This window comes from Macaca thibetana, chromosome 2, assembly GCF_024542745.1.
Source record: "Macaca thibetana thibetana isolate TM-01 chromosome 2, ASM2454274v1, whole genome shotgun sequence".
NCBI lineage: Eukaryota > Metazoa > Chordata > Mammalia > Primates > Cercopithecidae > Macaca > Macaca thibetana.
The window spans coordinates 32,574,713-32,587,722 of NC_065579.1; the positions used below are offsets into that span (position 1 = coordinate 32,574,713).

General features: G+C 47.2%; 1 protein-coding gene across 1 annotated transcript in view; it reads left to right on the plus strand.

The window, feature by feature from the left end:
• Nucleotides 1-990: 990 nt before the first annotated feature.
• The window catches only part of COLQ (collagen like tail subunit of asymmetric acetylcholinesterase), a 71,397-nt gene continuing 59,377 nt past the window's right edge, over nucleotides 991-13,010 (plus strand). Inside the window, exon 1 of the mRNA XM_050777605.1 lies at nucleotides 991-1,245. Coding sequence (XP_050633562.1) covers nucleotides 1,140-1,245 — 106 coding nt within the window. The 5' untranslated portion in view covers nucleotides 991-1,139. The remainder of the gene's footprint in view (nucleotides 1,246-13,010) is intronic.

The window sequence follows — 13,010 nt, forward strand, 5'->3', positions numbered from 1 at the left end:
AAACTGAGGCTTAGGGAGGTGAGCTTGTCCACTGCCACTCAGAGCTGAGAGTCAAGCCTAAATGTGGTGGTACAGCTGTAAAGTATCGCTTTATACCATGCCCTGACCCAACTCCACCTTCCCCACAATGAGCACGGGGGCAGGATGCCCACCCCAGCGTCCAGTAGCTACCAGACTGTTTCTGAGTTAACTCCTATGAGGCATGTAATATGTAAATTAAAGCAAAATGAACAACTCTGTGAATTATTGTTTTGGTTTAGTAATCTAATCATCTCTATAACAGGCTTTTATAAACTCATAAAAGGTATTAAGAGTGTGATAATTTTTATTTGAAGAATTTTGTCTAGCCAAAGATTAAGTTAATGATGTTATTTTTCTGAATATAGTTTGATAAATGTCATTCACTTTTCTATCCTTTTACTGTTTTCTTTTATTTTGCCTTGCATTGAATCAAAAGGTTGCAGCTTTTGGAGAGAGAAACACTTTTTCACAGAGAAAGCTGTTTGAAAATATAAACTACTTCCTTCCTCCTTTTTATTGGATGATTAAAGAAAAAAATTAAACGTCAACTTTACATTTGTTACACAGTGGGTAAAAATGTCCCAGGCTGACAGCGGAGGGGTTTTTCTTCATGAAATTGGGTTTGAATCAGGAGAGTTGTTTCTGCCCAGTTCCAAGCAGGTAGATGGTGGTGCATAACCAATTAGGAACCTCTCTGCCCTTGAGGACGGCCTCCAGTGAACATCTGAGACTTGGCTGCCTTCTCATCACCTCTTCACTAGCCACTTACCTCAGTCTCCAAAAAAGAAAATTTTGACATCTTAATTTTAATGTGGGCATTTGATATGGTGCTTGAGATAAATATAACTCTATGTAGTATGGAGACGGTTTAATGGGAAATGGTTGGCATTCTTTCTTGGTAAAGGCATGGGGGACAGGAGAGGTGGGGGAGGGAGAGAAAGGGAGGGGGTGAGGAGGAGGGAGAGAGAGAGAAAGAGGGAAAGACACACACACACACACACACACACACACACACACACACACACACACACACAGCAGTGAGGAAGAGAAAAGCAGAGATAAGCAAGGCTCCGCAGCAGCCTCCTTTCTAACTTGACACTCACCAGACCCTGGCCAGCATGGTTGTCCTGAATCCAATGACTTTGGGAATTTATCTTCAGCTTTTCTTCCTGTCTATCGTGTCTCAGCCGACTTTCATCAACAGCGTCCTCCCAATCTCAGCAGGTAAACGATGGCCACAACTTTCCTCTCTTCCATCTGTCAGGGGATGTGGGAGGAAGGAAGATTGTTTTGCAATGTGTCCTGATGTTTTTGCCATTCAACTCCCGGTGGAGGGAGGTTGGAAGGGAGACAGCTGCCCCAGCAGCTTCCTGACACCCGAGCTAGTCTCGGAAGCCCTTTCTGTCCTTGTTCCAACCGGCTCCTACCTGGCTGCTCAAAGCAGAGACGCTTTGAAAAATGGTTTCTGCCTCCCCTACTTCTCCCCATTTGCTGCATGATTTCATCTTGGTCAGGAATTTGGGAGAGCTTCAAAGAGACAGAGGAGTGCAAGTGATAGAGAAGTGGGTCTCAGATGTTTCTATAAATACATCTCTGACCTCTTCTTCAAAGGGGGCTTGCCTCACAGGGGCTGTTGTGGAGTAAACAAACCTCTTTCCAGACCCAGGCAGCATCCATGGCCACAATAGTCCCTCAAAGGGAAAATGCAGATGGCAGGGGACAGTGGGGTCGGGGGTGGACAGCGGGGAGCAGTTGCAGCCTCAGGACTAGGTTTTCCCTTTCTTCAGCCCAGTCTTCCTGGGTGCGACCTCCCTTCAGCCTCAGACACGGCAGCTGGAGGTCCTGAGAGAAGCGAGCTTTCTCTCAGGAGAAAGTGAGAGAGAGAAAGGAGAAGTGGAGGGGGTTCCACAGAGACAGCCAGGTCTGGAGCGGAGTGTGTCTCCCAGGTATGAGGCTGGGAGATTTGGGGAAGGGGCTGTTCTGCCAGCCTGCAACCTTTTCTGAGGTCACCAGGCTGTTGCCCTTGTCCTGTCTGGCCCAGAGCAGGGGAAGTATTGGATTACGAGGATGGCCTATTTAAACCTTTCTGAGGAAACTCAGATGTTTCCGGAGGCTTGAAGGAGGCAGGCAGACCCTCACAGCCCCCCTCAATTCACCTCAGTGGCTCCCGACTCTCCCCAGCGAAGTTTTAGTTATGCCCTCCAACATGAGTCTCATAAATACTTCAACTGAGATAGAAATTTCACGTCACTGCCTTTGCTGGAAACACAGGGAGGGCCAGAAATGCCAGGCTCTCGGAGAGGGCACATCTCTGAATCCAGCTCCCAACTGCTGTCCATTGATAAAAACAGCTCATCAGCAAGTTGTGTAGCCAACGTTTGTGGGCCGTGAGGGAGTGACTCAGAGACTGGTGTGGGGCTAATTATAAAAGTGTGAGAAACAGAAGGAGGCGGGGGCGGATTTGTGGAGAATTCAGGAGGGTGGGCAGGCAAGGTGGCATGGTGGTGTCACCGTGGGTGTGTGCCCACATACCCCTGCAAATTCAAGTTAAGAGCATCAAGCCTCTTCTAGGAGTGAGTAGTCATTATTCCCCAGTTGAAGGGAGAAGCTTGAGAGTTAATTTGGCCTAATTTGGTGGTTCTTAATCATGTTTGGGTCATAGATTCCTTTGATAATCTGCTGAAGGTTAGGAGTTAAGGAAACTCAGTTTTCTGGTTCCAGCCCTGCCTCTGATGAGCTCCCTGACTTCTGAGAGACAGTGGCCTTACACTATAAGCACCGTGTGGGCAGGGCATGTGTCTCTCTTGTACTTTACTGTTTTCCCAGGGTCAGAACAGTGCCTGGCACATAGTAATCAATAAATATTTGATGAATGAATAAATAAAAGCGTCTCATCTACAAACTGGGGTTTACCAACATTTTGCATTACTTAATGTAAATAGCACCAAAGTGGTTAAGGAGTTCAGAAAACTAGAGAGAAAAGAACCTCTGGTTTTCTTTTGAACTCTTTGTCTTGGAGAGGCCCTGGCACAGCATAGCTATCTCTTAGGTAAGGTTTTTGCAGACTGTACCAATCAGGGCAACAGCAGAATAAAGAAGCAACTCAGATGGTTCAGATAAAAAGATTTGAATGAAGAGATCACTTTGAGAGGTGTGGGTGGGGTTAAGGGAACCAACAAGGAATGCTGAGGCACCTAGAAATTAGCAACTGCAATACGCCTTTACCACCCTGTGCTTGAAGAGGCAAGAGGGGAAAACAGGAAAATGGATCCCAGGGAGATTTGGAGCTTTGGAGGAGAGGCCATCAAGCAGGAGCATTGGTCATGGAGGGACCTAAAGCAGGGAGAAAGTGAAGGAGAAATACACCATCTTCTCTCTCCTCCCATCCAAGCACCTATTGGCAGCGCCTCTCATTGGCCATCCCAACTTGAAGGCAGAGGGCAGAGCATGGAGATCAGGGACCGGAACACTGAGGGCAGAGAGCCAAGGGGAGGGTTGGGATGGAGAACAACCAGTGTGCACATCCACAGACACTTCTGGCTGGGAATGTGGTCATTAGACATTTGGTAAAACAATGGAATAGACCTAGGGGGAATCACTAAGGTAACCAGCTCAGTATCACAAAGATATGTTTTCTCTGGTGGTCACTTGGCTTTGTCCCCCTAATTTAGTCACCATGACTTTATGAAAGCACAGTTCAGAAATAAACTCAAGCTTAAAAAGAGTGGAAACTGTTCCTTGAAAAGACAACTTTAATCCTTTGAAAATACTTTCCAGCAGTTTGATATAAAATATTCTATATTCAGAAGCTTATAGACTCGTATTCTTCTATAGATAGGCTGTGTATACACAGAAAATAAGGGCAACCAGGAAAATCTTTTCATTCTGTGCATATAACTTAGTGAGTGCCTACTGTGTGCCTGGCACTCTAGTGTGTGCTTCAGGGGACACAGAGACAAGTAGGATGTGGCTTCTGCTCTGGGGGATTCCATGATCACCTGCTTTTGAAACACAGGTGGCATGTGGTAAATGCCCCGGAAAGGGGTTGCGATGGAGGAAGAGCTGTCACGGGCCTGTAGGCCAGTACTTACCGTCATAGATAATCCACTCCTTCACTGTCTTCAGGAAAGACTATTCCAGCAGTGCCATGCACAGCACCAGCTATCTGGATCTGAGGTTCATTACCTGGCAACCTCCACCGCTGGGTCCCAGAGGAGAACCAGGAATGGAGCAAGAAACATCAGAGGCCAGAACTGATAATAGAAATGCCAGTGCTAAAGCACATAATGTTTGATATACACAAAACTATTTCAGGCCTTTACTCTATGCCTATTAACTCTTACTTTGGACACCACTCTAATAGACGTAGATAGTACGTGACTTGAAAGGTGGTGAATTCCATGTAGCATATTAAATTGGGGATGGAGGAGTTGCTGCTGAAGATAGACACAATGACAGATGATAAGAATGATTTCAAAAAAAACAATAGAGAATTAGGAAATGGGTCTGAGATTTCAAAAAGAATAGTAGGTCAGATGCGGTGGCTCACGCCTGTAATCCCAGCACTTTGGGAGGCTGAGGTGGGTGGATCATCTGAGGTCAGGAGTTTGAGCAGCCTGACCAATATGGAGAAACCCCATCTCTACTAAAAATACAAATTTAGCCGGGCATAGTGGCGCGTGCCTGTAATCCCAGCTACTCAGGAGGCTGAGGCAGGAGAATTGCTTGAACCTGGGAGGCAGAGGTCACAGTGAGCCGAGATCGCGCCACTGCACTCCAGCCTGGGCAACAAGAGCGAAACTTCTTTTCAAAAAATGAACAAAAAATAGTAGATTAGAACTAACTCTAGAGACTCTGCTCTATCTGTAACCCCTGAAGGCATCATTGACTACAGCACATTAACTGGTTTTCATTATGATGAGCATGAATGATGACTGGATTGTGCCTGCTTTATCTTGCTTAAGAAGGTAGATAAATGCCATTTATATATTAGAATGATTTCTGTTGACATGGCAATTATTAAAAATGCCAAAAGCCCCACGTTTGGTGTATTGCCTTAACCACTGGTGGGTAATAAACCATCGTGACACTTGGTAGATTAAAACAACAATCATTTATTGTTGAAGTTCCTGTGTTTGTGGGTAAACTAAGGGTCAGCTAATCTAGCCTGGGTTTGGCTGGCCCTGGCTGGACTCAATTCTGGGTTTGTGGATTGACTTGGCTCCAGTATCCACCCACAGCTGTAGCTTAGTAGTAGTACAATTTCCAGAATGTGGAGGCACAGACACAAAGACAATAGTATTTACAGGAGGACAGGCCTTCCACACAGTTTAATTTGTGTAATTCTCACAGCACTCCTGAATGGGGGCAGCACCACTTCCCCTTTCAGATGAGGAAATGGCAGCTCAGAAAGGTTGAGTGACTTGCCCAGGGTCGTGCAGCTGGTATGTGGGAGAGCTGCAGACTGGAATCTGCTTGTTTACTCTAGGTTCAGGGCTTTCACCAATACGGACCAAATCTGCTTATGGTTTTGGATAAATAGTGATATTGGCTTTTAAAGTCCTGTAGGCTACCCTCCTATCCTCTGGAAACTCTCCTCTGGATTCTTTTTTGTTTGTTTTTTTGAGACCAGGTCTCACTCTGTTGCCCAGGCTGGAGTACAGTGGCGCGATCTCGGCTCACTGCAACCCTCCGCCTTCCAGATTCAAGTGATCGTCATACCTCTGCCTCCTGAGTAGCTAGGAGTACAGGTATGTGCCACCAAGCCCGGCAAATTTTTGTATTTTTAGTAGAGACGGGGTTTTGCCATGTTGGCCAGGCTGGTCTCGAACTCCTGACCTCAAGTGATCCGCTGGCCTTGGCCTCCCAAAGTGCTGGGACTACAGCCACCATGCCTGGCCTGGATTCTTTATTTTCCATTCCTTCCTACTTTTTCCTCAGGATATCAATGCCCAAAGCTCTAGCAAAAGATTGAATATTGCTTTATCTTAAAGTGTGCATGACTTACCAGGATACTGATTTATCTCTCCTTTGATGGTTCTTGCATTTTAATGGAGGTTAAGGATCTAAGCTAAACAATACTCTAGTGAAATGGTGTCAGCCAGGGTGTTTGGGGGTGGGGAGCCAGGGGAATCCACTTCCCAAGCCTTCTCTTTAGGCATGGTGAGCTGACCCATGGAGGCCCCTGCAGACACATGTGGCTTCCCTCATTGAATACAGGATTTTCCAGGAGGGCAGGATACTCCAGGTGATGTTTGGGTCTGGGTGTCAGAAACAAGATGGTTAGAACACCCAAATCCAGTCCTGCAGAGTGAGATCAGATGGAAGGATGTGATTTCTGTCGGGGTACTATAATCTTCTCCCGTTGCCTGCTGGGACGTAACCCAGAGCAGGCATTTTGTGGCCTATAGGGCCTGATGTCCAGCCTCGTGCTCCCCTGCCTGGAAGCCAGCCAGGCCACCACTTGGGAACTATCCATGTTCTTGGCACTAGATTATGGACCATTTATTTGTGTCTGATGCTGATCAGCTATTGTTTAATGCTCCGTAATGCACTTGCCAGCCATCTCCTCTGATTTACCGCCCCATATTTCCTATGGATAATAAAATCAGAGAGGGTTCTTAAATTAAAGAACTCTCTAAGGGGTCCCAGGCTTCCTGCCAACCCCATCCCAAGCCTCTGCATGCAGCAGTGGGCTCATGTTCCATTCAGACACAGAGAGAGGTGGGTGTGAGAGAGGGAGACTTTCCCTTCTGATAAGTTGGGCCAACCCCCCACCTTACCATTTGCCACACTTACACCTCGTTTTTCAGATCCACAGCCACCACTGCCACATCCATACAAAAACAACACAGCTTCAGAGTGAACAGAGAGCCGCTCTGGCTTTGATGAGACACCAAATAACCTCATGTCCCATTTTCTTTATTTTATTTTATTTTTGATTTTGATTTTTTTGAGACGGAGTCTCGCCCTGTCACCCAGGCTGGAGTTCAGTGGCGCGATCTCAGTTTACTGCAACCTCCGCCTCCTGGGTTTAAACAATTCTCCTGCCTCAGTCTCCTGAGTAGCTGGGATTACAGGCACCTGCCACCACACCCAGTTAATTTGTATTTTTAGTAGAGACGGGGTTTCACCTTGTTGGCCAGGCTGATCTCCAACTCCTGACCTCGTGATCTGCCTGCCTCGGCCTCCCAAAGTGCTGGGATTACAGGCATGAGCCACCGCACCCGGCCCCCATCTTCTTTAAATGCAATCCAGTCATAAGTACCACTTGTATTTCTCCTATGGACTGGCACCAATGATCCCACAAGCCTCTTGTTTTACAAATCACTTTCACAACTACAGTTGTCTTGCTCTTCACAGTAGCCCCTGCTGTGAGGGGTCTTGGGTGCAAATTGTGCCTCCCTTGGTTATGAACCGTGTGATGGTAGAGAGCTCACTTCATGCAGTGAGCCCCAAGTTTCTCATCCGAAGAATGGATACAGTAGTCTCTGTCTCACAGAATTGCTATGAGGATTTATTAATTCAACAAACATTCCATGAGTGCCAGCTATATGCCTGGGGATGCAGCAGTGAGCAAGCAGACAAAATATCCCACCCACATGGAGTTTCTGTCGTCTCTCTGAGAATAACTTATCCAGTCCTAAAAGATGAATGACAGACACGTGGGGCGAGACGGAGTTCGTGAACCAGCTACCCAAAGACTAAATCCAGCCTTTATGCTTAGCCCTTAGAGTACAAAAGGCGGGAGTTGGTGATTTCTAAAAATTGCCTTAGTGGCTAACATTTAAAAATTGAATGCTTTAACATTTTTTTAAAAAAGTATTTCTGGGCCGGGCGCACTGGCTCACGCCTGTAATCCCAGCACTTTGGGAGGCCGAGGCGGGCGGATCACGAGATCAGGAGATGGAGACCATCCTGGCTAACCTGGTGAAACCCTGTCTCTACCAAAAACACAAAAAAATTAGCCGGGCGTTGTGGCAGGCGCCTGTAGTCCCAGCTACTCTGCAGGAGATTGGAGTGAACCCGGGAGGCGGAGCTTGCAGTGAGTCGAGATCGCACCACTGCACTCCAGCCTGGGTGACAGATATAGGCTCCGTCTCAAAAAAAAAAAAAAAAAAAAAAAAAAAAAAGTATTTCTGATATCTATTTAGCAAAAAAATAAAATAAAATAAAGAAGCAAACCTCTTGAAAAGCAGGGCAAACTGCTGGACGCACATTCTGGCCATCACTGGAATGGAGATTCTGCAGCTCACTAAGTCTGCTTTTAACCCCCATCCACCTCCCTTACTACATCTACCTCTCTGGCCCCCTCTGGGCATGTGACGCTGGTCTCTGGGACCAGGAGCCTAACTGGCTTGGCCTCTGCCTTCCCATTCTTCAGCATCTGTCTAGAATCCCGAAGCTCTGCACAGCTCAGTTTGAAAGTCAGTGTTCTAGATCAGAGAGTCTCAAACTACAGCATTGGTTCCCAGCCCTGGTTAGACAAAAGAATATGCACCCAGGTTGCATTATGAAAGTCCAGAGTCCAAGCTGAGCAGACGAATTAAATCAGAATCTCTGGGGTGTTGAATCAGGCATCGGGAATGCTTAAAGTCTTCTAGGTGATTCTAATCTCTGGCCAGGGCTAATCACTGAACTACGGCCGGGAAGGAAATCACCTGGAGGGCTTGTTAAACAGCAGACCACTGAGACACACCTAGGAATTTCTACTTTAGTAGTTCTAGTGTGAGGCCCAAGAGTGTGATGCTGCTGGTTGGTGGACCACAGTGTAAAAGCCTCTGCTCTAGCTCACTTCTGAGTTCGTATGTTAGTTTCCTATGGCTACTGTAATAAATCATCACAAACTTAGTGGCTTAAAACAGCACACATCTATTATCTTATGATTCTGGAGGTCAGAAGTCTGAAATCCATTTCATTGGGCAGAAATCAAGGTGTTGGCAAGGCCAATCTCCCTCAGAAGGTTCTCGAGAAGCATCCGTTTCCTGCCTTGTCCAGCTCTAGAACTGCATTTCTTTCATTCTTTGGTTCCTGGCCCCTTTCTCCACCTTCAAAGCAAGCAGCATAGCATCTCGCTTCAGTGGTCACTTTACCTCATTCTGTGTCAAATGTACTCTGCCTGTCTCTTATAATGACCCTTGTGGTTGTATTTAGGGTCCACCCAAGTAATCCAGGATAAGCCCCTCATTTTAAACTTCTTAATTTAATCACATCTACAATGTCCCATTTTCCATATAAGGTAACAGTTATAGGTTCCAAGGATCAGGATCTGGATATCTGTGGGGGCCGCCACAGGTTACCTAGTTTTTCCACTAGGTAAACAGACCCATGAGTATTTTGTTAAAGTGACATCAGAATCAAAGACACAGGGATGTGTACTGTCTTCATTTGGGTTCCTTCTCAGATGCGGAGCCTGAGACAAGGATTTGAGTGCAAGTAGTTTATTTGGGAGGTGATCCCAGAGGGGCAGTGGGGAAGTGAGACAGGGAAGAGAAGGCAGTCAGTATGGAGTGTGTTTGGGAACAGATTACTGCTATGAGCAACTGGGGCTCAATTCTACTGGGGGCCTTAGGGAGACAAGCCTTAGGGAGACTGGGATATTTATCCATCAACTCCTGGGGATTTTCACCACTCTATTCTTCCTGCTTACCCCAAACAACTTCCCATGGTTGGAGAAGTGCTCTGGCATAGACAGAAGACCCTGTGATGGGAAGCTGAAAGCATGAGCAGGATTAACGAATGGGTGGGACTAATGAATACGGACAGGGAAGTGTCCTCTGCTGTAGACAGTGTGAGAGACCAACTGTATCCTGCTGGCCCTTACACAGTTCCTTGCCTCCATCATCCCTCTGGACAGTAACAGTTACAGCTCAGCAGCCCTTCCCTGCCGGGATGCGGAAGTTGGGATCCAGCGGGCCATGGAACCACCACTAAAAACACTAAAGTTACCTTTCATTGAGTGCTTTCTGGTTGCCAGACTATTGACACATACTATTTTTAATCTTCACAACAGTGTCACAAGGTAGCCATTAGTACCCCTATTTTACCAAAGAGGAAAGGAACATTCGTAGAGGTGCAGTCACGCAGTGCCTGGGTCAACATTCCACATCAGGACTTCAGACCCCAAACCGTGACACAGGCAGAATCGCAGAGTGGTTAGGAGTAGGGCCTCTGGTGCCACACTGCGGGAGTTCAAATCCTGTGTTCCCTTAGCTTTGTGACCTTGGCACATTACCCTGTTGGTGCCTCAGCTTCCTCGTCTATGTAATGGCTCTAAAAGTAGGATTTAACTCCCAGAGAAGTTGTAAGGATTAAGTGGTCTAATTGTGAACATAAAGTACTTTCAATAGTGCCTGGCATACAATGTGCGATATATACATGTTTTCTGTCATTCTTTCCAGAACCTCATGGTGTGTCTACACATGGCAAGAGGTCATGATCTTTTTCTATAATTGACTGTGTCAAAAGGCAGAAATCCCAAATACAACCCAAAGAACTTTTTGCTTAAAATATCCAGTGAGTTACGGCAAAAAAGAAGAGACTCAGCTTCCACCCACTTTGCATTTGTAAACCAGCCCCTAAAGAAGGAACACGTTGCCCAGAGAAGGAGGCTCTTCTCGTGGTGACCGGCTTTCCCAGATGCTTTAAAAATACACCTGGCCCTCTTCCATCTCCCAGCCCAGGAGCATTTAGCTCCATTCAAGCCCGCACTTATCTCTCATGGCAACCAGCATAAACACAGGCATGGGGCGCGTGTTTGGGAGCTGGCGACAGCTGAAGAAGAGGCCTCGTGGCTGCTACAGGCTTTGCACCATCAACCAGCTGGGGGTTGCAAATGAAAAAAGAGGAAAGAAAAGAAGGAAGCATCAGTGTGAGTCGGGCAGGTTCCTCCCTCCCAGGCATCCCGCACTTTCCTCACTCATCCTTCTGTACCACTCTCCTCTTCCTATGGGTGTCTTTGAGAGGTTTGGAGAAGGCACCAGGAGCATTCCTGCTGCTGCTGGGAGTTCTCTCCTAGGATGGTGCTCCACAGAGGACTTTCCAGGGGTTTCGGGCCTGGCATGGGGCTTCTTGGGGACCCAGGAGGACAAGGAATGGGGCGACATTAGCCATCCTACTTGGAGAGACCTTCCTGCCCACCTGCTTTTCTTACTTCACTAGGATTCTGGGTTTGTTCCAGTGTTTGGACTTGTCCCCTGCATGAGGGGCCTGTCGGGTGGGTTTTGATCATGGAGAGTTGAAATTGGACTGCCCATTGTCTCCAACAGGGCCAACTTGGCTTCTGAGACCATCCTTACTGGGATGGACCTCATGGAGTGGCCCCCAGAATGTTTCCACATTCTCTGTGGTCATCTAGGAATGAAATTCTCAATCATTGAGCACAATGTCCAGGACTTAGGGAGTCTCCAGGTGAGGAAACAATCTGTTTTCCTTCTGTCGATCTTCTTGAGAGCTGCGTGGAACAAGGTCATGGTAGGGAACCATCATGGTGGAAAACACAGGTGTCCCCTGTCTCTAGAGAGCAGCAGGGCCCCGCAGGAGCAGCGTTGGTTGGGTGGTTTGTCCCCTCACTCTTCCTGTCTGCCAGTAGAAAGTGAGGATTGAAGGACCGAGGTGACTTTAGGAACAATTTGGGCCCCAGAAATGCTCTCCCCAGAGTATCTGAGGGAAATGGTTTATTTGCCTTTCTTTTCTTTTCTTCCGTTATCTGAGTCCGCTGCTCTGGCCCTTACTTCTCTCTGCTGTGGAGTCCTGAGAATAAGAGTGCATTGACTGGACAGGCTTAGAAGCCGGCTGCCCTGGGCATGACTGCCAAGATGATTTTGTTCATGTTCGGTAGAAAGTCATATGGAGACATGTAGGCAGAGGGTTGGTCATTTGCCTGTTTACTTGTGTTTTTAGACAGACTTGCAGCACAGTCCTTAGGAGTTCAGGTAAAATTAGGACACATCTGTAGTGTTGGACAAGTCATTTGCTCTCCTATAGGACCCAGTTTCCTCATCTGTAAAATTAAGCGGGGGGACCAGACTTTAAATATCCTTTTAGACTTAGACTTTCCCTGACTTTGTGGCTAACATGCTGTTTGCAAATTTACAGAATTAGCACCCACACAAAGAAGGGGTCTTGGCGTGTGTTTCTCTTCTAAGCATTGTCACTGAGAACCCATGATGTGAGAGTTAAAGGCCTGGAGTTCCCATTTACACGGCTCTGGACTTCAGTGAGTCTCTGTAACCCATTAGCTGAGAGATCTTGGCCACGTGATCTTTGTTTTGGTTTCCTTCCTTCCTTCCTTCCTTCCTTCCTTCCTTCCTTCCTTCCTTCCTTCCTTCCTCCCTCCCTCCCTCCCTCCCTTCCTTCCTCCCTTCCTTCCTCTCGCTCTTGCTCTCTTTCTCCCCTCCGTTCCCCTCCCCTCTGCTCCATTCCCCTCCCCTCTGCTCCATTCCCCTCCCCTCCCCTCCCTTCTCTTCCTCTCCTGTTCCCTCCCCTCCTGTTCCCTTCCCTCCTTGTCTCACTCTGTCACCAGGCTGGAGTGCTGTGGCAATCACAGCTCACTGCAGTCTCCACCTTCTGGGTTCAAGGGATCCTCCCACCTCAGCGCTTCTTTCAGTAACTGGGATTACAGGCACATGCCACCATGCCCAGCCAATTTTTGTATTTTTTGTAGGGACAGGGTTTTGCCATGTTGCCCAGGCTCATCTTGAACTCCTGGGCTCAAGTGATCCACCTGCCTTGGCTTCCCAAAGTGCTGGGATTATAGGCAGGAGCCACTGTGCCCAGCCACGGTTTAATTTCTTAATATTGTAGTTTAAACATCTATAAAATGGAGATAATAAGAGTCTCCATTTTAGATTGTGATGGGGATAAAATGAACTAATACATACAGAGCTTTGCACTGCACCTGACATGCAGTTTGCTCTCAATTACTGGTTGCAACCATTATTCCAAATGGTGGAGAGAAACTGGAATTCAGCCACTTGCCTCCTCCTGGG